This window comes from Columba livia, chromosome 13 (genome assembly GCF_036013475.1).
Source record: "Columba livia isolate bColLiv1 breed racing homer chromosome 13, bColLiv1.pat.W.v2, whole genome shotgun sequence".
NCBI lineage: Eukaryota > Metazoa > Chordata > Aves > Columbiformes > Columbidae > Columba > Columba livia.
Window position 1 is genome coordinate 15389710 of NC_088614.1, and position 27854 is coordinate 15417563.

At 38.2% G+C, this 27854-nt stretch overlaps 2 protein-coding genes across 11 annotated transcripts in view; one reads left to right on the plus strand and one right to left on the minus strand.

Annotated features, from left to right (window-relative positions):
* TDRD12 (tudor domain containing 12) overlaps positions 1 to 9156 on the plus strand; it is a 67923-nt gene extending 58767 nt beyond the window's left edge. The window contains exons 37-39 of the mRNA XM_065028368.1: positions 3388 to 3572; positions 4334 to 5558; positions 8588 to 9156. The gene's annotated coding sequence lies outside the window, so the exon portion shown is untranslated. The remainder of the gene's footprint in view (positions 1 to 3387; positions 3573 to 4333; positions 5559 to 8587) is intronic.
* Positions 401 to 27833, minus strand: CEP89 (centrosomal protein 89). 10 transcript variants are annotated; one of them, XM_021282000.2, is made up of 20 exons: positions 27612 to 27766; positions 25883 to 25989; positions 24484 to 24639; positions 23841 to 23860; positions 23665 to 23765; positions 22461 to 22560; positions 20873 to 20904; positions 20298 to 20352; positions 19038 to 19253; positions 18514 to 18656; positions 18104 to 18154; positions 16985 to 17068; positions 15294 to 15397; positions 13910 to 14025; positions 12354 to 12534; positions 11305 to 11472; positions 10517 to 10658; positions 9066 to 9155; positions 5249 to 5418; positions 401 to 958 (listed from the first exon to the last, which is right to left on the minus strand). In XM_021282000.2, the coding sequence occupies exons 1-20, from the start codon at positions 27648 to 27650 to the stop codon at positions 727 to 729; spliced, it is 2307 nt and encodes a 768-aa protein (XP_021137675.2). In that variant the 5' UTR covers positions 27651 to 27766; the 3' UTR covers positions 401 to 726. The 10 variants fall into 10 exon arrangements, with proteins under 10 accessions (XP_021137675.2, XP_064884464.1, XP_021137673.2 ...); XM_065028392.1 differs by having other exon boundaries at positions 13910 to 14021; positions 15290 to 15397; XM_021281998.2 differs by having other exon boundaries at positions 23665 to 23860; positions 27612 to 27833.
* Between the last annotated feature and the right edge of the window lie 21 nt (positions 27834 to 27854).

Sequence of the window (27854 nt, forward strand, 5' to 3'; positions counted from 1 at the left end):
ATACCTTTCAGTAGCATTTTTTTGGTGTGCCAAGAGTGGTCCTGAGCCACAAAAAGACTTTTCACCAATGGGACATGGTGTTTTCTTGCAAATGCTGCGGAAAGCGAGTATGGATTATCTCCCAGCGGTTTGATTAAATGTTAGCTCATTTAAAGTTTAACATAATGTTTGAATGATATGCAAATGTACAAAGCAAGTGTAACATTTGTAAACATGGTGTTAGTGTCGCTGTCAAGGTGCTTGTCCCCAAAGGACAATCTGTGCGAGCTGCTCTCACTGCAGCTCTGGGAAGGGGAGCAGGTGTGGCAGGACTGGAGTTGTAACACTTGCCCAGTTAAGCCAATACTGAGAGTGTTCTGAAAAATGTCCCCTCTGTTTCTAAGGAATTACCAGTCAGTTGTTTCCCTGTGAAGCTGTTGATTTTTACTAAAACTTGATGTTTTCAAAAGGACAAATAAAAACACATGATGCAAATACATAAATCATTTGCATAGGCAGTTCCAAGGTTCCGTTTATATACTCAGATGCCTATCTTGAAAAATATGGCATAAAATACTTGATTTTCAAAGCTATAAAAAATATGCTGTTGTCATTTTGATGACAATAAGAAAATAGAGTAACTTTGAAGTGGGTAAATGTTGTATTGCATCTTGTGGTGTTGGTGAAGTCCAGGTCAGGCACTGAGTTCTCTTGGATGAGATGTGTAACGCATCTTTATTCCCGTCACTAAGATTCTTGTTGAATTTCATTCTGAGCAGGGGATGCAGGTTTCACATCGCAATAGCTAAAATCATGTCCATAAACCAGGGCTTTCTGAGTGGTTTCATCCAAGTCTGGCTCATGAACTGCGACAGCACTCCATGTGTTCTTCCCCAGGGATTTATGTAGGAGTTCTCTCATTCTCCTGTTTTCTTTGGATGTGGATTCCCAAATGATTTCAAGTTCCCCTTCCACTTTCCTAAAAAAAAAAACAAAGAGAAATCCTAATTTTAAAACCACTTTTCAACAGTACTTAATTACAGTACAAACTGCATGTATGTAGATGCTTGAAATTATCTGATTAAAATTAGTTCCATTTTGTTTCTAAAAAAGCCCACTAATGCTAAAGAGGATATGAGCAGCAGAAGCAGCGATGGGCCCGTGTAATAAGTTGGATTAAGGCCACGCAAAAAAGTGGGTCCCCATGAGATCGAATATCGTGACTGCTGCTGCCCGCTGAGTCGGGACCCATCGTGACTGCAGTTCTGCTTCCTGTGACAGGATGTCCCCTCTGTGTCCCCTCCGCCAGGTGCCGAGTTCTGCATGTCTGATCGCACAGTGTCAGACTTGGCTGCTGATGCCTTGTTGTGGAGGTCAAAAAAAGGGGTGTAAACTCTTCTTTTGGGGAGGCAGAGGCAAAGGTAGTGAAGGATAGTCCTCAAGCCATTATAACCTTATGGGCTGATTTCTCTGACCGCCCAAGCATAAATGAATTAATTTTTTAATGCTTTTCTCAAGAAAAAGGTTATTTTTCAAATGTGTCAGCTAACATGGTTTAATAATGCAGCGTATTCAGGTCACAAACCTTTTAGTAAGGTATATGTGGTCGAGATTAAGCTCTTGGGTTTCCTCTGACTCACTTCTAATACGTGTCAAAATAATAAGGAAATACATGTCATTTGAAGTGGAAAGCAAAGCTGTTGCATTGAAAATGAGCACACAAATCTTAATGCTATAGACTGACACAGTTACTTCAACTGCTACCTGAAACAGTCGCTAGAGCCAGCCCTGGATACTAATCCTCCTGAATACCACGTTCTAAAAATGAGAAACAAATCAATGCAGAACATAAATGAGTTGAGATTAAATGCTGCCACGCTACATTTCTAGCAAAAGGTGTGTAATGGAAAATAGATAACCAGTGCTTCTGACGCAGCCCTTTGCGCTCAGTAACACTGAGAATGCAGCAGTAAAAAGTGGCCCAGACGTAGCCTGGCCTCCTTTCGTGTTTCATGTTATGAATGGATATCTAGATAGAAGTAGTGCAAAACATTACTCGGGCTTTATTTCATCTGCTAATTTCTAAAGCTGAGAACTTATTGTAAAAAAACATTGTTTCATTGTTAATGCTTGCGTGAGCTTGGGGCAGAGAAAATCTGAAGATGAACCGAAGATCCCCAAGTTCTGAGTTTAGTGTAATGCTGTCAGCATGCCTGACAAATCGGGGGCTCATTTTCAGTCCGTATGTTCAGTTCAATGGCAACTGCACTGATTTTACAAAAGAGAGTTCAAAGAGATTTGTTCTAAAAGTATCCACAGGGTTACATTACTTCAGCAGCAAGGAAACAGATGCCTCTAGAGGTAGCGGTGTATCTGAACTCTTCTTGGAGGATTAGTTTTTAAACAGAGCTGAGAGATGCAGGGTCCGGACGTGCTGGCGGACCCCCGGGAGGGCGCAGCCCCAGCCCGCCGCTGCCCGGGCAGCCCGTGGCAGGGCCGGGGCTGCGCACAGCACAGCGGCCACAACGTGCTGCCCCTACAGCGCAGCTGCTTTCCGGGTGGGCATCCAGGAAGTACCAGTTGTGACCCAACTCTGGTTAGACAAGCAGTTTTTGCCTCTGTTTTTGTTGTTTTAAAATTCCGATGAGAACAAAATAGATTGGGGAGGGGCTGTCTCTATTCTTGCTAGTCACAACCTCCCTGCTGTGATAGAAACCTGGATTATGTAGCAGCTTCGTTGCTGTAACTTCTGTACTTTTTTCTCAACGCTAAAATTTCCTTGCTCCTGTTTCAGTGGGCAATGGCCCTCACTACCCTTCTCTTACATTTTTCTGTATCTCACCAGAAATTCCCTCGAGCGCTGCCAACTCTGCCAAGCATCCCTGTCCTTGGCCATGGCTGCTGTGACGTGACCCTGTATAGGGTCACCCTTGTCACTCCGTTGTGCCCACAGCAGCTGGTTCATCTCTTCCAACACAAGTCTTTATCACTGGGTGTTTAAAACTAGATATGTGCTCAGTAGTAAATATGTCCTGTTATCATTTGTCTTTAGTCAAGAAGCATTGTTTGTTTCTCATAAATGTAGGCTGCTGTTACTTAGATAAGTAAAAATAAAAATTCCATTCAACCCGTGACCTAGCCAAAATGTAAGGTTTTGTATCTTGTTGAGAGTAAGCAAACATTAATGCTGTGTTTGAGGACACAAAAATTAAACAGAAGCACATTCTGAAAGCAGATTCTTCTTTGCAAATGACGAGTCTTCTGGCCTCACTGAGCTAAATTCATTCAGCCTTAATCTCTGAGAATCTTAGCTGCTGGCTCAAGAATTTTCATGAATCCTGTAACAGTTTATTTAAGGAATCATTGTCACAAAGATCAATGATTTTTATCATGGTTACTATTTCCCAGGTGACCTTACAGTAAGACCGCTCCTCTCCTTTGCCTGTGTGTGCAGGACAGTCTGAGGCACTTTCATTGCTGAGGCTTTCAAAGCTGCAGTGAACATCCCAAGTACAGCAGCCGTGACTATCTCAAAACGCTGTTCCTCTGCAGAAGACTTACAAAATACACTGTGACCTAGAAAACTCATATAGGTAAGTGCCCCGTGAGATAAGATTTAAGACATTTATAGAATCATGAAACTGCTTTGGTTGGAAAGGACCTTTAAGATCATCATGTCAAACCACTTTCTTTCCTAGAACCACATTAACAACTTTGTTTATATCTGAAACATGAAATGCATTTAAGGAAAGGCATGTGATAAAGCTGACTCATAAGATTACTCTGTAAATAATAAAAATGTCATGATGATTATCAGCTGCCTGAAGAACAGAAAATGATTCTGCTTTGTCATCAGGCAAAAGGTTGCTGTGAATTGCCAATATTCTCTAGCAAAGGTTGTAATTATTGAAAAGGCTCTATGGAGCAATTTCTAGGAAGGTAAAATTTGCATAGCTTCAGAAGCTTTTATTTATCAAAAGAACGATGATATGTGTTTCTTTTTGAAAACCAAGTGGAAAAATTCTGTTCCTTGGGTGCAATGTAGTGCAACCCCTGATTTTTGTCATCAGGTGAAAGCTGATGCAGGAGGGGAAAAACTTTCAAAGGAAAGTCACCTTTGTTATGTTTTATGAAGCCCTTGTTAGTTTGGATGTAAACTTGTTAAAAATAGAACAATGAGAGAAGACACAGAAGTGCAGAAGCACGTGAATATCACTGCTGTGTCTGAGCAGTGTTTTGAACACGCTGTGACCTGCAGTGGCTCCACCTCTGGGCATGGTCCTGGCCCCTGTCCGTCAGGTTTGCTGCAGACCTGTTCAGATCAATAAGGTGGGGCTGCTCTTCTCTTCTGCAGTGTCTCGCTGAAAGAACTGCTGTTTCCAGACCTGAGGTGGCATCTTCCCTTGGTTTACAAGACAATTTACAACCACCACCAGATACGGTAAACTTATACAACTAAGAATTTAATGGCAGTGGCTAAGTCAGATTAAGGGGATGCTCATTGTACAATTCTCAGCTCCTCACACCTGTTTAATAGCTGTATAAATTGAGATAAACTGTGCTGACATAAGGTAGATGATACCACACCCTGTTTTCTATTGTCTTTAAATCTATTATTTCACAATGGCAGAGATGACTTGCAAAAGAACTGCTTAATGACCCCTCTGCAGTTATAAAAAGTTTTTCCTGTACGCTGATTACATGAATGTGCTATGTAGATTCCCATTATCAGAGGGGAAAAATACCTTTAAAGAACTCTACTATTAAAAGGATATTTCAACACTGACAGTCATAATCTTGTACAAATCTGTTAAATTATCTTTTTGTCTTCTTATTCTGCACACAGCCAATCTACATCACTTATTAACAGAACAGTAAGGTAGATTCAAAAGGAAACCCATCATTAGATTCCTTTAATTTTGTGCTATTCTGAAAAGTGTTCAGCCTTCAGTAGAAAATGCTGTTAAATAATTAACATATATCTTGATGATTCATAGACACCCCCAAATCATCAAGACTACGTGCAGACTGATGTTATTCTTAAGAAGTAGTCTTATGAACAGCAGCAGTCATCCAGAATAAATTCCTCCTTCAGAAAGTCTTGGAGCTGGGAATTAAGAGGAGCATTTCAGCATCTTCAGCTCAAACATGAGTGAGAAAAGCCACCTGGAATTTACCATGTGAGGCTGTGATGAAAAGCACGAACTCGCAGCTGTGTGCAGTTCCCTGTCAGATCTAATTGGATTGTTTCTACCTGTGATTGACTTACTTTTTCTGCTGCAAGACTTCATCCAGGGTTTCCTGTTTGTCCTGCAGCAGGCTCCGGAGGTGCTGCATTTCTTGCTGGTACTGAGCCGTCTTCCCAGCAAATTCCTTCTCCTGCTCGGTCATTTTGAGACTGATATCTTCAAGCTTCCCAGCTGCTTTCTTTTTATATACCTGTCAGGGTTAAAGATAACAAGAAAAAAATGTCTTTATAGGAGAAAAAAGGATAACGCACTACCAACAAAATAAATAGTTAGAGATGCTGATTTGCAGTTTCATCTTTACATCAGTGCTGCCTTGCTTGAATGTATCAGGTAGGTTGCGTTACGGCTTTTTCTACCCATTTGTTGATTTGAAGGTATTACACTTGTGCTTTGTTCTGCATATAAACCAGTATGTACAGTCAATACCATACTGTGTGTTTGTCTTGTGAGTGAAAAGAATTAGCTGCCAAAAACCAGGTTTGTTTTCCAAGATGCAAAACTGTACTTCATAGAACATATTGCTTCCCACTTGTCCAACAGTCATATTTATCAATGCTACCATGAAAAAGTGGTTGTGTTCTGTTTGTTGTTTATTCTTAATTCTAAGAGGAAGAAAAGAGTGGCTTCATGTTTTCAAATATCTTGTTGCTTCACATAATAGTTCCTTCTGTGCTTATTGACAATAATAACCAAGTATGTTTGTCTAATCTCGAAAATAATAAATCTTTTTGTACAAAGTGATTTTTGCTTTCTGAAATAACATCCCCATTATATTACATAAGCACACAAGGAATTGAAAAATATGGCTTGTGTATTGTTACAAATTTCTACATGCTGCTGCTCTTCACAAAGACAACAGGTATTATCCAATATTAACTTTTTTTTGTCTTGTGATTGCAAACAGAATGCTTAACCTGTTATTATATCTGCAGAATGTGATGTTTGATATAGACTATAGGACAGAGTTTTGGGATAGAAGTACCTCTTTTAATAAAACTGCAAACTGTTTAGTGAAGCTTTGAAAATACTGCTATTTATGTCTTGCTAATATAAGGTTTTATCGAAGATGTTAACCACTAGGGTTTTATCTTCATCTGAGTCAGAGCAAAGTCAGAGCAAAAAAGTCTGAGTATGCCTTTTGGAGCAAGAAAGTGTTTTTAGTGATGTGCTGCAAGCTACATAATCCTTTCCACAAACTGTTTCCTTTTTAGCTCTTGTTAAATGGGTTGTGTTGGAGTTTCATTTTCTGGAGGTAATAGGATAGTGATAAATACTGATAGAGAACATTAGTCAGTCAATATTTAAGGCTGACTTCCATAGTGTTCTGTGGGGTTTTTTTCCCTAGCTTTTTCCTGTCAGTTCTAAAAAAGAATTAGAAACCTGCAAGTTAACCAGTCACATCACTCAACTTTTTAGATTCCCAAGACTCTTCCAAGTGCAGCATTAGATGTTTGTGCTTGTGCTGCTATGGGAAGTTAAGGTGAACACATTCACGTGGAGCTGGCCTGGAGCAAGTGCAGAGCACAGGGTAACAGCCATGAGACAGGGTTGTATGAAGCTGAAGGACTCCTCAGTGACACAAATACGTCCAAGCTCATTAAAAGATAAAACAACATGGAATTCTGACTATAGAAAAATAGTTTTAATGCCAGAAACCTTGGTTTCACAGTATTACAGTATGTTTGGGATTGGAAGGGACCTCAAAAGATCATCCAGTCCAATCCCCCTGCTGGAGCAGGAACGCCCAGGTGAGGTCGCACAGGAACATGTCCAGGCGGGTGTTGAATGTCTGCAGAGAAGGAGACTCCACAGCCTGTTCCAGTGCTCTGAGTTTTCCAGTGCTCGGGTTTCCCCGAGTTCTTCCCACAGATCATCAAACTGCTTAGTAATTACAATTATGGAAGTAGGAAGATGTTCCCCAAGGACTCCCAATCAAAGTACGGCCTCAGGTGACTGTGCTGCCTATGGCACTGAGTCAGTATCTCAGAGTCCTATGAGTCAGCTGGCCAAGGTCTCTTTTCAAAGCTGTGCAAGCGTGTACCCAGAATACTGGTGTGGCTGCTTGGATCTCTCTACTTGGGCTCCCTCCCTCTTGGGATCTATTTACTAGCAATTCAGAAAGTGACCCTAGGGGTTGTGTGTGAGTTTTGCTCCCTCCGCTCTAGCTGCGTGTCTGACATTCGGCTTCTGCCAGTGCCTCCGCGGTGGAGTGGGTGGCTGCTCTTCACAGAGCTGATACGCAGTGTTTTATCAATTGGTAAATTTTTAACAGAACCGTAAAACAACTTAATTGCAGGCTTTAATACAGTATGACATTTATGTGGTTTTGATAAACATGATAATTTGTGTGAATACTGGCAAAAAGACAGCATGCTATTGTATGTGGGTTTTTTTAACTGAAAAGATGGAAGTTACCATCACGTGTTCCTTAAGTAACAGTTTTAGATGACCATCTCATTGTAGGCACTTGTAGGTAGCTCAAACCATAGGCTAGAAGCTTTTCTCTCATCATAACCTTGAGGACTGTATGCTCTAATTCATACGATATCATTTGTATTTCTTATCTGACTGAAGTAGCTGAAGATGGCCAAAAGCCAATGCCAAACACCCTTTCCTATTAAACAGGGTAACAGTCACATAACCAATAGTTCCATTGCCCTTTCAGAAAAATGAATGCATTTTTAAATACTATTAGCACTGGAGTCAGATTACACCTAAATACCTCATAAAAGGTTTATCCTGTAACTCAACATACACGGGCGGTCACGCAATTTGTGGTTTCCCGAAGCAGGTGACAGATTATTCCTCCAGCTGACACCTGCAGACTAGAGCGACCTCCAACGTTTCTCATTCAACTGAACAGGAAACACGTAACCTTAAAGTGAGCTGTTGCTCAGCTTGCTGCTCTCTCTGCACCTACAGTTTGGTTTATTCCCTTCGTTGTTAATTCCTGGGCTGTGTTGATCCTTAGAAATAAAAATGCAGATGGAGCTGGTCTCCATTAACATAGTGGTGCATGTTTGTGTCATTTGATGCAGGAACAGCAGTGCAGGTCTCACCTGTAAAATGCAATGTATGGAGACTCTCTGCTTTTTAGGGTAGACGATGCAAACTTGGTAAAAAAACAGCTTTTGAAATAAATATGTATTACTTTCCGTATATAGAAACCATATACCAGATATCCTTCTCCTTAATTTTTTGAGTTTGCACTAAAAGTAATTTCTGTAGCATCAAAGCTGTTAAAACATTAAAGTTTCAAATGTATTTCACCCTATACACTGTTATACTGCACATACACACTATGCTTTGTATTTGCTTAGACAGCTGTAAAGATAACCTATACTGTATTCTCTAATTAGGCTAGATGTTTGAACACCCACTGAGTTTCTAAATCTCCTACCCTATGGCCATAGGAGAATACTGGAGGATAACTGGACACCTGGGATATGTTTTTCATTCTTCCAAATCTAATTGTAACAGACTTCAAGTTGAAGCATTAATACAGCCTCAAGACAGTAGGAGAGAGAGTAAGTGGGCTACGCTACAGAGCAAAAATGAAATACAAATAAAGTATGATTTTTAATTATTTTTACAACTACCTGGAGAATTGTGACTAGTTATGTAAATGCAATGACCTGGCAGACATGCAATGTACAAATACACTGGAAAAAGATACTTGTGAAAACTATACTGATAATCTATTTTGCTTTTTAAAAACTCTTTATAAAATAATCCATAAGTCTCTCATATCAACACTGACACAGATTAACTACTGACTTTTCTCATTAAGAAAATCAAAACATTTTATGTAATATTTAGCTAAGAAATACTGCTTACTTTAACTTTTTCTTCCAGTCTTCCCAAGCGTAGACTGCCTTCTACTATTTTGTTGAGAACACCGTGATTCTCATTTTCCAAACATTTGGCCTGCAAACATATAGCATACATAATTAAATGTAATCATGACTTCCGACAGGGCAGACAAAATACACACTGAGGAAGACAAAGCTATTCTGGTTTGAGCTCCAGTAGTCTGAAGAACCAAGATGGAAAAAGAATCTTGGAAATTATTTTAATAATGGCTAATTAATAATTTGGCACATGACAAAAACTCTGCTTTCCATGGACCTGTTCTGGGCTTTTTGCACATGCAAAAAACTTGCTTTTAGTATTGTGTACTTTCAAGGTGCAGGCTTCAGAAGGGAAGAATATATCAAATACTGCACACTTGCAAAGACGGGATTCATGGTACCTTGTGGTGATTAAGATTAAGACATCTTTCCTTCTGAAACAGCCTTTTATTTTCCTAGAAGTATTCTGAACATCTACTATGGTATTATTAAGCCAAATGGCACGCCTTGGACTTAGAGGTAATTCTGAATTTCTGGGATATTTCTAATGTGGTATGCTGAGTATTTGAAGGTAGATATACCAGAGATGTAGAGATAAGAACCAGTTCCCCTAACTCCCAGGAGGTGTTTATTGTGCCTGGTTTCACAATCCTAAAGTCCAATTTCCAGTGGCCAAGGGTTCGAGTTGGGTCACCACAGTTCCTCCTTCAGAATTAGGAATTAACTGCTATAGCATCTTTTACCCAACACTGGTGATAGCCTTTGTCTACTACTGGAACAACAGAAGCAAAAGCAGCTTTATTTTACCAAGGTTTTGTGAAAAGCTTTCCAGGACCCATTTGAAGACAGAGTACCACTATGTAAAACTGAAATGGTCTCCAAGATCTTGTAAAGGAAACCAAGTGCGCCTATAGAAAGCCTGGTAACTTCCAGACCAGACGCTTCCACTGAACAGAAGTTGCTCCAAACTCTCACCCAGCCTGGCAAAACCACTGCTCACCAAGAAGCAGCAATACCATGCACGTGCATCCCCAATAGAAAGTCCATACAGACCACTTCAAGGATAATAGTTTACCTTTGTGTATTAAAAATTCATGATTGCATGCTATTTTTAATATACATAGCTTCAACAATTGAAGCCAATTACTAAAATCACATTAATAAATCCTTTTAAACTTGATATATACCATTGCAGACCCTAATGTTAATGTGCATTTAGGCTTAACCTCCAGAAATCAGGGTAGCTGCTTTTAGCTGCTCTTCTAGAAAGTAATCTTTTGCTACTCCTATCCTATTTGCGAAAGTCTATTTAAGTAGCTAAATCGTTAAACTGAAATTATAGCTTTCTTTTTTGATAACTCAAATGAATAAGTTGTGCTAGTAGGATAATTGTGTGAAATATCAATTAAGTAATATTAATTGTTTAAAGGTGATTACCAAAAAAATAAGATGGTCACGTTCCTGAGCTATCTTCTGCACCAAACCAATAAGGTTTGTTAGATAGTGATGGGCTGCAACTTCTTTTTCAATTGCTTCCTCCAACTGCAGTTTCAAAAGATCTATTTTCTTCTTTAATCGCCTACAAAATTAACAGAAGGAAAACCTTCAGATTGGGAATTAATAATGGCATTAAAAGACTTGCATTGCATGTGAAAATCAGCTTGTTCGAGTCTCAAACAATCAAATAAACATACTGTTGAAAAATGCATTGACTCTAAGTATTTGTAATGCTGAAAGTATCATTTCCCGCTTTGGGGGCTGATTTTCTTTAGAATGTGTTGTGTGTATAATAACAGTGACAATGATTCAAAAGAACAATTTCTGCAACGGCTACAAGCTCAAATTTCTAAAGAAATATAATAATAATCTTGTTTGTACTTTTTAAAGTATGGTGAAGCCAACTCTGATCCACTCAGGTGCATCAGAAGGTCTGCAAACAGTGATTAATTGCTATAGCTAACTATTAATACTAGCATTAAAAATATATTCTTAATTTGCATGTAGACATAGAAAAGTGTGCATAAAAAACACATAAAGCTTAATAAAGTTAAATGACTAGCAGGCCTTTAGATGTGACAAAGATGTGGTTAGGGAAACATGTATTTTTTCTGTAATAGGTAGAAATCACACACTCTGGGATGTCAAACAATATTTGTACAGGTACTTCTGCTGTTATTTTAGAAATACACGCATTTCTATACAAGAAAATGAGAACATGATATGACCTGTTTGTCTTTTTCGTCATCTCCATCTCAGTTTCCAGGATCTTGTTGTCAGCCATGAAGTTATTTTTCTCTAAAATCAGTTTCTTGTTTTGAGCTTGCAGTGAGGTTATCTTCCCCATCAGATCCTCCACCTCAGAGTGCTTTTTCTCCCGCTCCTGTTGTAAATGGCTGCAAAAACCAACAGTGTAGAACCGGCGTCACGTTCAGACCTACTTCACTGAAAAGCTAAGTTACAGTAAGATCCCCACGTGGAAGGTATGAAAAAGATACGTCAAAGAGAGGTATTACAATCTCGTGACATATCAAATAAGGAATGAAGCATAACAGAAGCAAAATTATTCCAATAATTAATCCTGACTGCACTTGAAATATAATTTAAATGAGAAAAATATCCTGTGTAGTCCAGCTGTATTCCCTTCCTATTTTTTTTTTCAAAGAAGTTACTAGGAATGCCAAAAATGGTCTGAGAACTTCTCAGGAATACATTGTCCTGAGAAACAGTAACGTGCACTATCCTGGGCTTGAAAGCAAACACGTTTACAGAATGTCTTTAAAAATACATTACTTTATAGACTACACTGTATGACAGTACTGTAGTTTTGTGTTGGTTTGTGTTATTTTTACATTGCAAAGACTGGAGAAATTTAGTGTTTTTATTTTAGAATTTCAGGATCCTTCAGATGTTTTCCCAAAGATGGGAACAAAAGAATGAGAACAGTCAAAAGACAGTGTTGGCAGAAGTCATTAGATTTGACAAAAATGATGTTTTAATGCCTTCTCTACTACAACTTTAAAAGGTATATTTAGCAATATATACACTTCTACCGATGTCTCTAGACATGTGATTTCCTTTTGTAATTTCATCTATTAAAAGTGAGACAGTATTTTTGAAATATTTCTTACCTTTCTTTTTACTTTGGCAGTTACCTTCCTAGATTACCAGCATAAGTTTCCGCCCACCTCCTACCTACAGAGTGATGCGTATGTGGATCTGTTCATGTTAATGCTTTGCAGAACTGTTTCTCTGTGCACCATGTGTAAATTCATACCTTCTTAAATCATTCACCAAAGCAAAGTGCTCCTCTGCTGCTATTCTGCTATCCACTTTGGTTTTCAGCTCTTCACAAGTAGAACGCAAAGCTTCCAACTGCTTCTGGTACCCTGCTATCTCTTCTTCTTGACTCTGTTTCTTATCTTCTAAGATCATTATCTGTTTGGTCAATTTTGAAGCTTTTGGGAATGGAAAACAAACAGAGTACATCACAACTAATTCAATAACCTAGTGAAACTCCAACTAAACCAATATTTGGCTAATTCCTAGTTGTTCGTAGCGTTATGTAAAAGTGGATTTGTCAGTTTGTTTTGTATTTTCATTTGCTGTATCAAGGAGTTTGTTTTGGAAAAGCACTGAAATTTCAAGACTACTTCATTCAGGGCTATAAGTTATTTGCTCGCTGAAGTGTCATTTTACTCTGACAAATCCTCTGATTCAGATTTTACTAATTCAGGAGAAGAACGTAAAATGGAACATGAGTTCTGCAGCCCAGCAGACAGGGCAGACATCTAGAGACTGCCCAGTTTCTGTTCACTGATCTCCCAGTTCTTCCTGTAGCACATATGTCAGTCACTAGTTACGCTGCCAAACAGCTACAGGAACTGAATGGAAGATCAGGGCTCTCGTTTCCTTGTGAGAACTCCAGCGATAACTAACAAAATCTGACTGTTCCCTAGGGATGTTCTGACAGCTCCTACCAGATGAAGCTATTTTGAGATTTGGGAAGGGGAACACTTGATTTTGGGGTATTGTCTGGCCTTAGGCACGGTACATGATGAGTTATCTCCTAAACACAGATGGATGCATGGAGGTAAAACCCTAAACAAGAAACTCAGAAGCTTGAAAAGCAGAAAGGAAACTATTTATGGAATTAGATGGCTGATGAATAAAAAATGTCAGAATTGAAGTTTTGCTCTATAGTTCACTTAAGGAAACTTCTCATCAGCAACTTATGTTAATCACACATAATTACATCATTCTCAGAACATGCTAATCTGTGACTTAAGATTCCATCTTGCTTTTTAAACTTCACTAAGAAATCTTGCTTTCAGTCTTGGGATTTTTAACTATAACATGCTTGTTCTCTTTTTTTTGTTCACTTTATAACTATTTACTAAGCAATAAACAGTGGTTCCAAAGCAGAAAATGAAAAAACCCTACAAATTCTAAACTGAACATTTAAATACACAAATAATACTTTACAAATACAATCTGTAAAGTTTAAAGTGCTCTTAAATTATGAAAATGAATGCACTGCTGTTTAGCGGTTCTTGTAACTTTTCCAGAGGAAGCAAGTCTAAGTGGAGGATGCTGTAGTGTCAATAGGTGACACTGACATTTCATTATCAGTTGACATTCAGAGCTTGATCTCATATTAGTGTTACCTGCATCCAGCGATGCTTTGTAGGCATATCTGAAGTTGCAAAAAAACCCAAAAAGCAAAATTGCCCCCACCAAAAACAAACAAAACCCCCCCAACCAAACCCAAAACAAAACACACCCAACCCTGCAGTACCATCTCTGGTGTAGTTCAAATGACTAGCACTTTACCTTCTTGAACGTGTTGTCTGTGACTGTCTTTTGCTTTAGCTTGTTGAATTTCGAGCTGCTCCATCAACAATCTGTTTTCTTCCAAGACCAGCTTGGCCTGAGTTTGTAGCTGCTGCCTGCAATGACAACCGGCTTATAAATAAAATATAATTCAAATATTAACTATCTCCAAAGAAAGAGCACAACTGACTTCAAACAGCGTAAACTTATCATATTTGAACATCTTATAAAACTAATTTAAAACCTTCATAGAAAGCAATGTCAGAATTCAAGATATGCTTATTAGAGACATGAACTCACAACCTTCCAATGTGTAAATTATTTTAAATAATGTTCAAAATCTTTAAATCAAAAAAATTCCTACAGAGAGAATGAAAAATATGCCTGTGTGAATTAGAATCATAGCACCATAGAATGGTTGAGGTTGGAAGGGACCTTGGGAGGTAATCTGGTCCAACGGCCCTGCTCAAGCAGGGGCACCAAGAGCCAGCTGCCCAGGGCCGTGTCCTGATGGCTTTTCGGTATCTCTAGGGATGGAGCGTCCACAGCTGCCTCTGGACAGCTTGCTGCAGTGCCCACACCAAAAAGCTCTTTCTCTTTGTTCAGAGAGAACCTCCAGTGTTTCAGTTTGTGCCCTTGGTGTCTTGTCATGACACTGGGCAGCACTGGAAAGAGGCTGGCTCTGTCTTTACGCTTGTATACAGCGAGAAGAAGCCCCTGAGCCTTCCCTTCTCTAGGCAAGGCAGTCCCAGCTCTCTCAGCCTTTTCTCATACGACAGAATTAAAGTTAAATAATGGTGCCAGATGACTTGGAGACAGCTACGTAACTAAGAACTGAACCAAATTGTTTTCAAAATGTGATAAATTCTTGGATAGGATTTAGATGTACTAGGCTTTGAACTCTGGAAAAATATTGGCAGTGTGTTTTGTGGGCCTGTAAAGAAGATGTTTAAGCGTGTTTAAACTGAACTATCCTGAGCAGAGCACTTAACTCTGCTTTGTTTCACTTTGCAAGAACATCAAATTTTTCTAATGCTGTATTCCAGTACCACTTTATACTAAGGAAAAACTGATGTCATTGGCACATTCCTACTAGTAGTAGAAGAGTAGAAGTAAGTAACCTGCAAGGTCTGGGACAGAATTACATGGGCTTCAGGTGCAAAACTGCACATTCACTATTTAATCTTTACACGAAATTATTTCAGGCATTGCAGATGAGCATTGTTCCAACAAGACATAATCATGATCTTATTAACTCTTCAACAACACTTAATTTGCTTGAGGGGAAGACCTTTTTTCCTTGAAAACTGTAATCTTACAAGTTTGCATGCAACAAGCACAACAATGAGTAGCTTTTAAGTTAATTTCTAGTAATGTAACTTGCCATTCTGTAGGGGTAATAAAGTTACTTTTATTTAATTGCTCATGCAGGTCTTCATTCTCCTTCACCAACTCTTCCACTCGTGCTTTAAAATTCTTCATATCCTCCTGGAAGACAAAGGACTCCACATAAATTTCTTTAAAGGTATTTTAACTTTTACATCAACAAAAACTTTTGTAAATATACATGCCTGGGTGCCATCTAATTATTATCTCGCTACTCATCTTTAACTCATATGCATGTACTTAACTTCAAAATTGGTTCACCAATCTAGGAATATTTGATTTAAAATAATAGAGATATTTGAATTGTGGCACATTTTTGTCAAGTGTCATTTGAATTAAGTAGGTTTACAGCCTTAAAATATAGATTTAAAAAAAATGAATTCTGGAAATTACTAGACGATACTGTACATTTCCAGTATGAATGACATGAATTTGAATATAGTAGGATAATATAGTGAATTTACAGCACTACAAAACCTTCAGTGTTCTCTGCTTATTTTATGGCTTAATTTTTTGAAGGAAATAAGATATTTTTAAAAGCTATAGCAGTTCTGCTCTGAAGTGAATCACAATTTTTCAAAGATTCAGTGACAAAAAAAATACTTCTAAAGAGCTAAAAGAGCACCCATCCCTTAAATATCTAGAAATAAATATTATCCTACCACAAAATTGTGTGTAGGGGAAAGGGACCTGGGGGTCGTGGTGGACAGCAGGATGACCATGAGCCAGCACTGGGCCCTTGTGGCCAGGAAGGCCAATGGTACCTGGGGTGGGTTAGAAGGGGGTGGTCAGTAGGTCAGAGAGGTTCTCCTGTCCCTCTACTCTGCCCTGGTGAGACCCCATCTGGAATATTGTGTCCAGTTCTGGCCCCTCAGTTCCAGCAGGACAGGGAACTGCTGGAGAGAGTCCAGCACAGGGCAAAAAAAGTGATGGAGTGGAGCATCTTCCTTATGAGGAAAGGCTGAGGGAGCTGGGGCTCTTTAGCTTGGAGGAGACTGAGGGGTGACCTCATTCATGTTTACAGATATCTAAAGGGTGAGTGTCAGGAGGATGGAGCCAGGCTCTTCTCGGTGACAACCAATGATAGGACAAGGGGTAATGGGTTCAAACTGGAACACAAGAGGTTCCGCTTAAATTTGAGAAGAAACAACTTCTCAGTGAGGGTGGCAGAGCCTGGCCCAGGCTGCCCAGGGGGTTGTGGAGTCTCCTTCTGTGCAGACATTCCATCCCGCCTGGACACCTTCCTGTGTGACCTCATCTGGGTGTTCCTGCTCCATGGGGGGATTGCACTGGATGAGCTTTCCAGGGCCCTTCCAATCCCTGACATTCTGGGATTCTGTCAAAATCCACAGGTCTGTAACTGGAAGAGCAGCTACACAGGGCACTGCATCCCCATATCAATGATAATGGTAAATTCTTTCTATCACTGACTGTGTTTATGGTTTACTCTATTCAGAGAGCACAATTCTTGTACATTTCAGTGTGGTGCCCGCTTCTACCTCTAAACAGGCTGACAAAAATAAGCAAGCCAAGTAGGATAGGACAGCACAATAACTATTCATGGGAAAGTAAAACAAAGTTAAGTTTTAATTTTAGGCAGAATACAGCTTTGACAAATCCCTTAAAATATTTTGCATCATTTATTTCTGCTTTAGTGTAGAGTTATATTTCCTTTAAATGGCAACTTACCTCATGTTCAAGATTTAAATCTTCCTTTTCTCTTATTCTATCTTCATATGCCAACAGAAGAGGTGACAAATACTTCATATCCAACTTTAAAAAAAAAATCCATATAAATCAATTACAAACCATAATCTCATCAATATTCTTTACTTCTTCTCCTGCTATATATTGCTAGTTTTAAAGCTATTAAGGGTTTTCGTATATGCCTGGCAGACAAAGTGCAGGACTTATACACGCACGCAGAACATTGTACACAAAATGTTAGTGCAGAAGTACTTCAGAGCACCGCCTTGGGAAGGACAGGGCTGGATGCTGTACTTGCACACTTCCCGAAAGAGCAGCTATTACTGATCAGTATATGTAACACAGCAGACTGTGGATGCAAATGAATACTAAATCAATCTGAAACGCTACAGTGAATACAGTTAATCAAATTTAGCACAGATTTGTTAGTAAGTGGGAAAAGGATTTTTTACACTCTCAAACCTGCATCTTTAAATAAATCTGTGATTCTTGTTACCATAGCTAGAAAGACAGAGCAGAAGGATGACTTCCCTATTTCTATATAGTTCTGAATAACAATGAGGAAGGAAAATTTAAGATCTGATTAGCATTTCAAGGAGAAATTGTTACATATATTACAAATGCGTTCAGTTTTATGGATTATTTGCCTTCTCCTTGCCAGAAGTTCATAGGGTACTAGTGGACCCACGACCATTCCTATCTTCAGAATCACTGAAAATATTCTATTTTCTTTTAGTATCATCTTAAAAATAATCACAACACAAGGTTGTGATTAAGAAGATTAACAATTAAGCAACAGACCTTGAAGCAAACTATATGCTAGACAAAACTAAGATGGTATTTCTGATTCTCAGGGTAACAGTGCTTCTAGTTAATTTGCATTCAGTAGCTCAAAGTTGGTGATTGTGTGCAGTCTGTAGCTTTCTGTAAAGTTCTGCCCGACATCTTTTTAAGCAACAAACATTTATAATATTCTACTAGTATGTAACAGTGCAGCAGTGTAACTAAATAATATCCTGAATATTTTGGTAACAGTAAAGAAATTCTACTGATTTCCTTCGAAAGGAATGAACAGATAAGTGAAAATATTCTTTTACTTACCAGCCATGGTGGTGGTGGTCCTTTCATTGGTAAACCTTTCAGTTTTAGATGCTAAAATAGATTTTAGAAAAGATACTGAAATTATTTCCTGCTTTTTGAAGCACCAGCCACTGTTCACTGCACTCACAACTATTACCCCAAACAAGCTTCTGTTTCTAATTACGTGTGTTTCATATGCAACACACACTCAACAAACTCAACAAAACTGGAAGTTCAAAATCTTACTAATATAGGAGAAAGTCTAACTTCTTAGAGTTAACAATAAATACTTATTTTAAAATTCAGGAAAAAACCTATGTCATTTGTAGATTTTTGTGGCAAATCTGGAGATTAGACTCTTGAAAACTCAGATGAATGAAAGGACAATAGGTCATTTCAGTACAAACTGTCTTTACAACCAAGATTCTCACCTCTTCTTGGGACAATGGCCTGAATTTAGTTTGATAGCGACTTAATTCTACATTTAAACGATGGACTGTCATTTTCAAAGCATCGTTTTCATCTACCAGTTCTTGTGCTTGTTGTCTGAGAGAAAGTAATTCCGCAGCCTCCTCTATTAAAACAAATAGCCAACAAGAAAGTTCAATCAAAATTCAAGAAATGTTCACAATAATCTGTTAACTGTAAGGAAAAAAAATCTCAATAAGCTAGAATCATAAGAGAACATTTCTCAAAATACCATAATGGAATAATCCCATGAAAAATTACTAACAAAAAACCCATTAAATTAAATAAAATGTATTTTTTTTTATGATCATGTAAGTATTCCTTGGCAAAATTTCCACAAATCTAGAAAAAGAACTGTTCAGAGACTACTTCTGCATAGATACTTGCTCAAATCAATGAGCAGGAACCTACTACTGCAGGAATAGGTTGCATGAAATTAGAAAAATCAGACAAGATAACTACAGAATAGCTATTGAGTTTCTCTTACCTTTATGTGACTTCTCTGCAGCTTCTTTAAGTCTTCTGTTTTCTTGTTCTAGTCTCTTCAGCTTTAATTGCTGTTCTTCCATTTGCTGTTTTATTCCCTCATATTGTTGGACCACAGTCTGATACGCCTTGTTCAGAGACCAGTTTGCTTGGTTTAGTTCTCTGAGCTTTTCTTTAGTCATATTTTCCCGTGCTTGTCTTGCCCGAATAGACACATCTGTAATGCCACAGTACAATGTATTTAAATGGTATTCAGACTTGAATACAAGTTTCAGCAAATTATAATCCATTTTTTTCTAATGTTAACATTATGAATGACACTTTCTAAATCAGCTCATGGCTCCCAGAAGTATCATAGAATCGTTTAGGTTGGAAAAGACCTTTAAGATCATCAAGTCCAACCATTAACCTAACACTGCCAAGAAAGATAAGACCAGAAAGAAAGAAAAAAGCAGATTTGGAAAGAGCTATATAATGGAGTGGCTGCAAGCTCCCATCTTTGCTCCCACACACTGAAAACATTCCTTCATTAAAGGGCAAAGAAAGCGTCAACAGATCTCTGTCTCCCTATCACAGAGGACCAGAGAGGTTAGACAGCAATATCCACTGCATTAAACAAAGTGAATGTGCCCTGCATGGACTTGTCAGCCCTCTTGCCTCCTCATTTTAATCACCCGTGTAATGAAACCTTTACCTTCCTTCCCACTGAACAGGCTTCAGTGACCTGTTACTGAACAGAAGTTACTTAACAGTCCTTAAAAAAGTCATTTTAGATCATCTGCAAAATCATGGATATATTGTTGCATCAGTGATAATGGATCATGCTTTAAAATCTGTCTTTTCATCTGTATGGACTCAACAGCTTACCAATTAAAATGAAGGCTGAGATTTTTACCCTTACCATCAGACTTTTAAGAGACACCATAACCTAATGCAGGCGTGAATATAACTTAGTACAGAACAGTTCCTTAGTATAGGATACACATGAAACCAAAGAACTACTTCTGAAATAAAGCTGTCTCTGTTATTGATGACATACAACAGCTTCATGCGTTCATGGTCACTATTAACTTCCTCTGGGAACACTTAAGATACTTTGACAGCACAGAAACACACAAAATACACAAAACCCCATGAACTCATCATAGGCACGCATCCCATCCAGGCTTAGAGAATAGAAGCAGAAAAATGTATTTCTATATACATATGCATATTATTAAAGTGCAGATTTGTAGTAAAGTAATAGAAAAATCAGAAGCACCTGGGGATGGTGGAGGCTTCTCACATATCAGATTTTCCACTAATGATTTCTCTTCCTAGCAGAAAAATAAGAAATAAGACAACTTGCTTTAACAGCTTTCTGAAGTACTCTGAACACTGCTGGAGAAATTAAGAAACGGAACTTTTGAAACAGATTGGTTTATATCAACAAAATTCAAGGTTGAACTCTACTGACAACATACAACTTGTCATTCACCCATCTTGACATCCTTTTGTCACTTATCACTGCCACTTGAAACTGTTAATATTTTCTTCAGTTGTGAGAGATGTACAGGATGGATATTGCTCCCACTTGTTAGTTTGTATAAAATACAATTTTAGAATAGTCAATTATGATACGAACCATTAAAAACCAAAACAACATTTCTGTATGGTCCATTTACCTATCTAGTTGTATTTTTCAAAAGGAACAATTAGCCATTCTTGTGCTCCAAAAGAAAAATATTCCCTAGTGGCAATAAAATAATTTCCTTTTAAGTGACTGTACACTGTCAGCTCTTCATAACACCCTTTTTTCCAAAATGCATCACAAATTAACTTTCATATATGTCTTACCTTTAAATTCATGACAGGCTGTTCGTCTTCTGCTAAGGAAAAACAGATCTTTCAGTCAATTAAAAACAAAAGTAAGTCTGTAAACTATAAGGGCTCATATGGATACATAAGCACACATATTATAAACTGCAAATAAATGTAAGAAAATCCTCCCAAACCCACAAATTAGATCACTGACTTTCCATTATCTCTTTCATGGTGTATCAGAATAACAATGTGAGACCTTACTTTACCTCACACTGTATAGATTCAACGATGGAAGAAATGAAGTTGCATTGTTGTTTTCCACTATGATTTTAGAATATAACTAAATGACAAATGAAATATTTTCATTTGGTTTACTCAGCTTGAATCCTATTGTGTCTCTGAACCAGGTAAGTGCAAATCTGACAGCACTTACCATGTAGAAGAGGGATTAGAAATGGTTTATATATCCTGTTCTTTTTCATTTAATGCATCCACTTCCCAAATGGCTTTATCAAAGCAACCTATTCTTTCTGGATATTGTTCTCTATAAAGCTTTTAAAATAACTCCACTGAAATAATATTGAAACAACGCTGGGATCCAACATGAATAAAATTTAGAAAGACAAAGATTTTTCAAAACCAACTCAGTTCTGCTTCCTCTTTCCTATCCAATAGCTACCGGAATGATGCCATCCTCTGTAAAAACTGCATTTTGCAGCTCTGCAACAAATTCCAATTCCCCTTTTTCCTGATTTTAAAATAACGGACAAGATAATTATGCAATAAAACTCCTACACAGGTAGATCAGTCTAGCTCTCTTGTCATATTTTTTTCTCCACAATACACTATAGTTACAAGAAAATAGCTTAATGACAGGTCCAGTTACAAACTAAATGTCCCTGATCTAATGAATTTATTTATTACAAAAGAATTATTTGTGAAGCTTAACAATTCAGAGCTTAGGGTGAACCTGAAACTGATGATGATGTTCAGCTCTCTAATCTGTCAGAACCTTCCTGTGTGACTTCATATACAATTTTAAGGCCCAGACCTTAAAAGACAGGAAGAATTATACAATTTCTGTAGAAAGAAGAAACAATTCCAGTATCATTCTTACTGCTGATTTTAAGACATGACATTTTTTTATCCAAGCAAATGACTGATTAAAAATGTTTTCTTCTATCTCTTTAGTGTTTTTAAAAAACACTGATAGTTTGTACCTTTTTTCATTCTTTGAGCACAGTAACACTCCAATAGTTTCCAGAGTATAAACTGGATTGATTCTGGCACATATATAAACAGAAACATAGAGAATGGCTGTACTGGACAAGATAAAGAGTTCACATAACTCTCCCCCTGCCAGCTCTTTTTACACTGGCTGACAGTGGATGTTTAGGAGTTTCAGTTATGCTGTGAATATAGATCAATCTTCCCTCTTTATGCAGATTTGTAATTTTCTGTAATTACTAGAAATGGCTAAGTATTTAGTAGAATTTCTTTCATTGCCATTTTAAAGAAAAATTAATATATTGTTATCATATAGTATTAAATTTACTTTATGTTTTAAAATCCCCGTTATATTAAAAGGTACACCATTTTAGCTTAAAGTAAGTTTATTTACCTTCTATTTGCACGTTTGACTCATCTACCAGCACCTGAAACTCATGAGAAGGCGCCTCTTTCTTGTCAGCATCAGTACTGGGACATGGTGGAAACTCTTCCTATGTAAAAATAAGACAAGCCTATCTAAATCATGATAACACTGTTAAAATAGCCCACGTGACTTGACACCTGTATGAAACCTTTAGTGTACTAATGTTGCAGTCACATTCAGAATTGTATTCCAATATTTTAAGACAATAAATTATAAGACATACTTTTTATTGTTTTAGGGCTCTATGTAAATAAAATCTAAGCCTTACAATGAACAGGACTTAGGAAACTATGACAGTTGTTCAGTTCACAGGGCCAATATTCCCTGTCACCTTATTCAGTCACAAGTCTGTGAAATTATCCTACAATTGCTTGTTCTGTGTCGTATCTAAACTCTCTCTTATTAAAAGATCAACCAGTTATCTACTGTATCACAACACTGAGGGATTAATGAACAATTTTTAACATCATCTTTGCTCTTTTTCCCCTGTTGATCACATACCAATGTCCCATGTATTCCAGTCACTCCCTTTCTCCTCTTTTTCCCCTTCCCTCATCTTACTGAGTACTGTCTCTTCACCTAGGGCTGTTTACTGATTTCTTTCACATACATAGTATTTTATTGCCTCTTTACTACTCAGTTACTTCTTCCTGTTCATTAAATTTTTGTATCATTTTGGAGGAAGATGCAACCTGAACCTTAAATGTGCCTTAGGAGTACTTAGCTGCTCATTGCTGATTAAGACAATCCAAACATCTAACATAGAAAACTCCACTGGTCTTCAAGACAAGGTGATTTATTTTGTTTGATTCTGAATTTCCCTGTCCCTATACAGGTCTTTGCTCATTAGCACAATACCAAATAAATAACTAGGCTTCCACCATTTGCAAAAGTAAATTCCTAGTGCTTTTAAACAAATAATCTACTATATAAGTATCATGCTTAACATAAAATACTGAACAATTTACCAGACTAAATTATGCACACTATCCATGATCAATAAAAAACCTAACTCATGCAGGAGTAAATGAACCACAAAAAGAAGCATGTGAAATAAAAATTGAATAAATGTCTAAAGAGCCAGAAGAGGATGAAAAGCCTTAGAAATATTTAATATTTGCATTAATATATTAAAACACAGTAAGGGAATGAACGCATTTTCAAATCCTACCCTTTTATTTTTGTGGGGAAGAGCATAAATAGCATTGGTGCTAAAGCTTTCTCCTCTTTTCTCATTACTCTGGCAGCTGGACTCTGCCTCCTTATCAGCATCTGAAAGATCCATGTCCTCATCCTCACAATAATTGCCTGATATTTCCAGGGACTGTACAGGAGATCTGTCATTACCATCAAGTTTCCAGTTGGGCCTGCAAGCAGAAAGCAGTTTAAACCCTGTTTCAGTGTTGATTACTCTTTGAAAAAATAAACACTAGTAAAGTAGAACCATCAGTCTTAGAATATACAAGTCCAAACAGCCGACACAAATAGACATCTAAGCTTCTGTCAGCGTGGACTCCTTGCAGCTATGTGTATCCTTTAAAAGAGACGATTAGTGCTGCAGCTAGATTTTTTTCTCTATCTTAAACAAAATGCCAGATTAGAGATAGCAGGTGGCCAATTCTAGGTTGCCGAAAGAGGAGTCTGAAACTATTTAGCATAAAGGAAATATCTGACATGTAATTCAGATGATTCCCCAGTGACTAACCATTTGTTTAATTGACCATCATTTGGCAGAAATAATAGATGTTTTTATTTGTGACTGCTGGACAATCCAGATCTCCCTTCTCTGAAGACTGCATGCATCACATCACTTTACAAGAAATGGAATAAGGATCGTAGACACTTCAGACCCAATTTATTATGTAGTGAGACAAAGTAAGTGGCTATAACACCAGGAGTTGAATTAACTTGCTCTAACTCTTTAGTAAAATTATATCATTGTCAGATTCTACTTCTAATAGAAGATAATGAAACAGAAAGTATACACTACCCCATTCTGAGCTCTGCGACTGTCGCATATGGTTCAAAGCATTCTTCTTCCACATGGGTGGAATCACTTTCAGAAAGCGATCGCTGCCGAGGCTGAGGAATAGCAACAGTCTGCCCTGTGAGGGCTGTTGTAAGGATAACTGCCGCTAGAGCAGATCTGGAAGAAAAGAGAATAAAGCAATGAAACAATACCAATGATGTCTTCTCTGTGTTCCACATTTCATATTTTTTTCTACTGCAAAATGTCCTCACTATTTAAGCAAAGCAAAAAGTTCACAGTTACAAGCATAAACACCACTGAAAGTTCTAAGGGACTGGTTATAAACTATTAACTCGCAAAGTAAAGCACAAAACAGGACAAACTATTGTAAAATAGCTATCAAAGAGTGAAGTACAATACCTATCTGTTTTTCCAAATCACATGCATGAAAATCATGGAATATAATGAGTTACGTTCTGAAAATTGACACTGATAATTTAGAGTACTTAGCATTCGCTTTAGCCATAATAGTACTACCTGGCATTGAAAATGCATTCCATGTTCTGCTGTTTTGTTGCCATTAATCCCTACTCAGAACCTTTTACTGATGACTCTGAAGCTGTTAATAAATGCTGGCACACTGCAAACCAGAGCAAGCATAAGTAGATAGAAGTGCCTATTTGTGAGATGCTGTGGAGTATATAGAGAAGGGTAAGATGAAGGGGAAAAAACAAGTAGGAACAAAGATTAAAGGAGAGAAATGGTGAGGACTGTAACAGGAATGACAACTGGAGGTCAAAAAGGAAGAAGAAATGAACTAGGCTTAAGTAGGAATGTTACAGACACTAGAAAGACCACAGAAAACAACCAGAATTAAACTAAGCCTAGAGAAAACATAAAAGAAAAACTGTAAGAAACTATAAATGAAAATAAACATGTATTTTCTCTTTATGTAACTTGCCTATATAGCTCATTCAACATAGTTTTACATGCCAGTTTTTTTAAGTCCCTGCTTTTTTTAGTATGCAATAAAACGGCATGTTAGTAACATTTAATTTATGCTTTTCTAACGAGTTAAAATTTCCTGACTTACAATACAAGCACTGTTATAATCCTACACTCTAGCAGCCATAGTAAAAATGGCCCTAACTTTAAATAGTCCATTTGTCTTTAATTGACTAAGATTTATAATAAATTACATATTCATAATGGTCATGGTCCTAATTATTTAGCATGCTTAGGAGTGGGAGAAAAATGGCTATCTTTAAAGTTCAAAGAAGGGAATTGTCCCAATTAAAAATATATTCTATTTATGAAAAGCTTTATGTAAATACTGCAGCAAGGACATGCAATTCTTCTAATCATGCTTTTCTAGTATGCTATTGTAATTGAAGAAACCAAAAAAAACCTCAAAACCTACCTGGGCCTTTCTGGAGAAGGGTTTGGACTACGAGGGGGAGGGGTGCGGGGAACTGCAGGTTTAGGAGCTATGGTAGCGGCAGGGACCAGGCCATGAGCTATATGTTTCTAAACAATTTAAAATAAAATTAGTTGACAGTGATCACAATGAAAAAAACACAGAATTGAACATGCACAGTAACTAACAATGCAAAATAATACAAAAGGGAAAAACAATTACATGCAATTAATGTAAACAGAAGATCTGAAATGGATCCAAGTTTAATTTTTTAACATGTATGAACAGCTGCTAATGAAGGTTAGAAATGAAATTCACATAAGAACTAAGAATGTAGGTTCTCCACCTACTATATCACAATCTGCAAAACAGAATTTTAACTTAATCAAGTTGTTTTTTTTTCCTGTATATATACAAGAAAAAAAGCAGTAGAAATTAACTTTTTTTTTTTCCAAATATTTGAGTCCTGCTTTAGAGCAACAGTATTAGTCCCTTCCTTGTAGAAAGGGTCTGTCAGCCAGAAGTAATCCTCAGTCATAGCAGTGTGAGATGGAAGAAAAAAACTATCGCTAAACAAGTCTTGCAATCAAAGGTTCAATCTGAACAAAAAATAAAAAATCCTAACGTGTTTTTATCAGCAAATCCAACAATTTTTTGAAAGGATAACAGTAAATACCAGCTCAAAAAACTAGGACCAGAATTCCCTACAAAGAGTACTTTGAATGGCATCACATAATGGTTGAGGTTGGAAGGAGCTCTGCAGATTGTCCAGTCCAAGTCCCTGCTCAAGGCACAGTCAGATAGAGAGGGCTGCCTGGGATTCTGTCAAGTTTTGAGTATGTTCAAGGGTGGACACTCCCCAAGCTCCCTCACAACCTGTTCCAGTGCTGGACCACCCTCACAATATTTTTTTAAATTATTATTATTATGTTTAAGTTGAATTTTCTGTGTTTGAATTTATACCCAATCCCTCTTGTCCTCTCTCTAGGCATCAGAAAATATAAGTCCATCACCTTCATACAGATGTTACATTTTTATGGAGTAAAACAGGTTAAGCTTCTGCTATTCTTGCTACAGAGTTTTGGGGTTTTTTTACAACTGTTCTTTAAGTGTCTTCTCCAACAGAATAATGAACAGGTGAACTGGGAAATATTTCTGTCTTTACAGGAAGCTGCATCAGGTAACTAAAAGGTGTGTTACAAAGACTTTCTCAGCCTGATCCTGCACACGCATGGCTCCCTCAGCCTCAAGTCAGCCTGGCATGTGCATTCGGGTTACTGCGGCCGCTGACTGTACATGTTTTAGTGTAACTACCAGGGAATACAGCTGAGGTAAAAGGAAGCTGACAACCCACAGTAAGACAACAACAGAAGATCATCACTTAATTTTCATCCTAATATTAAAAAAGAACTTCAAATACTTCAAGCGCGTTAAAATACCCCACCAGTGCTGACAATCCTACAACCCTCGGCTGCTCTAAGGTTCCGCTATGAATGTTTATCACAGCAGACCCTGGACTGAGGGAACGGAGAGCACCCGCACCCCGTCTCCGGACACCTTTTCTTTGCTTGAGATTTATTTTTCTCCCCGTTTTTCACTTCAGTCAAACTGCGGAGGGATCACCGGCACCACCCGCAAGCGCCCTCGCCCTCCCGGGGGCGGGCCCCCCCGCCTTCCCCACGGGCCCTGCTCCACGGGAGCCGAGAGCCGCCCCGGCCGGGGCAATACTCACGAAGGGGCCTCTCCGGCCTCTCCTGAAACTGAACGCCATGGGGACCGGGCACTGACGAGTCTCTACCGCCGCCTCACAACTACTTTCTCGCCTCTCCGGACGCTTCCCCCGTCGCGACCCGCGTGGCAGCAACGGCGCGGCGGATTTGCTGCGGGTTTGCGCTTCTCCAATCAGCACGTGTCTTACTCACCGCTCCTCCGGCCATAGCAACCTACCAGTGGCGAGGCCCGCCCCACCCCACTT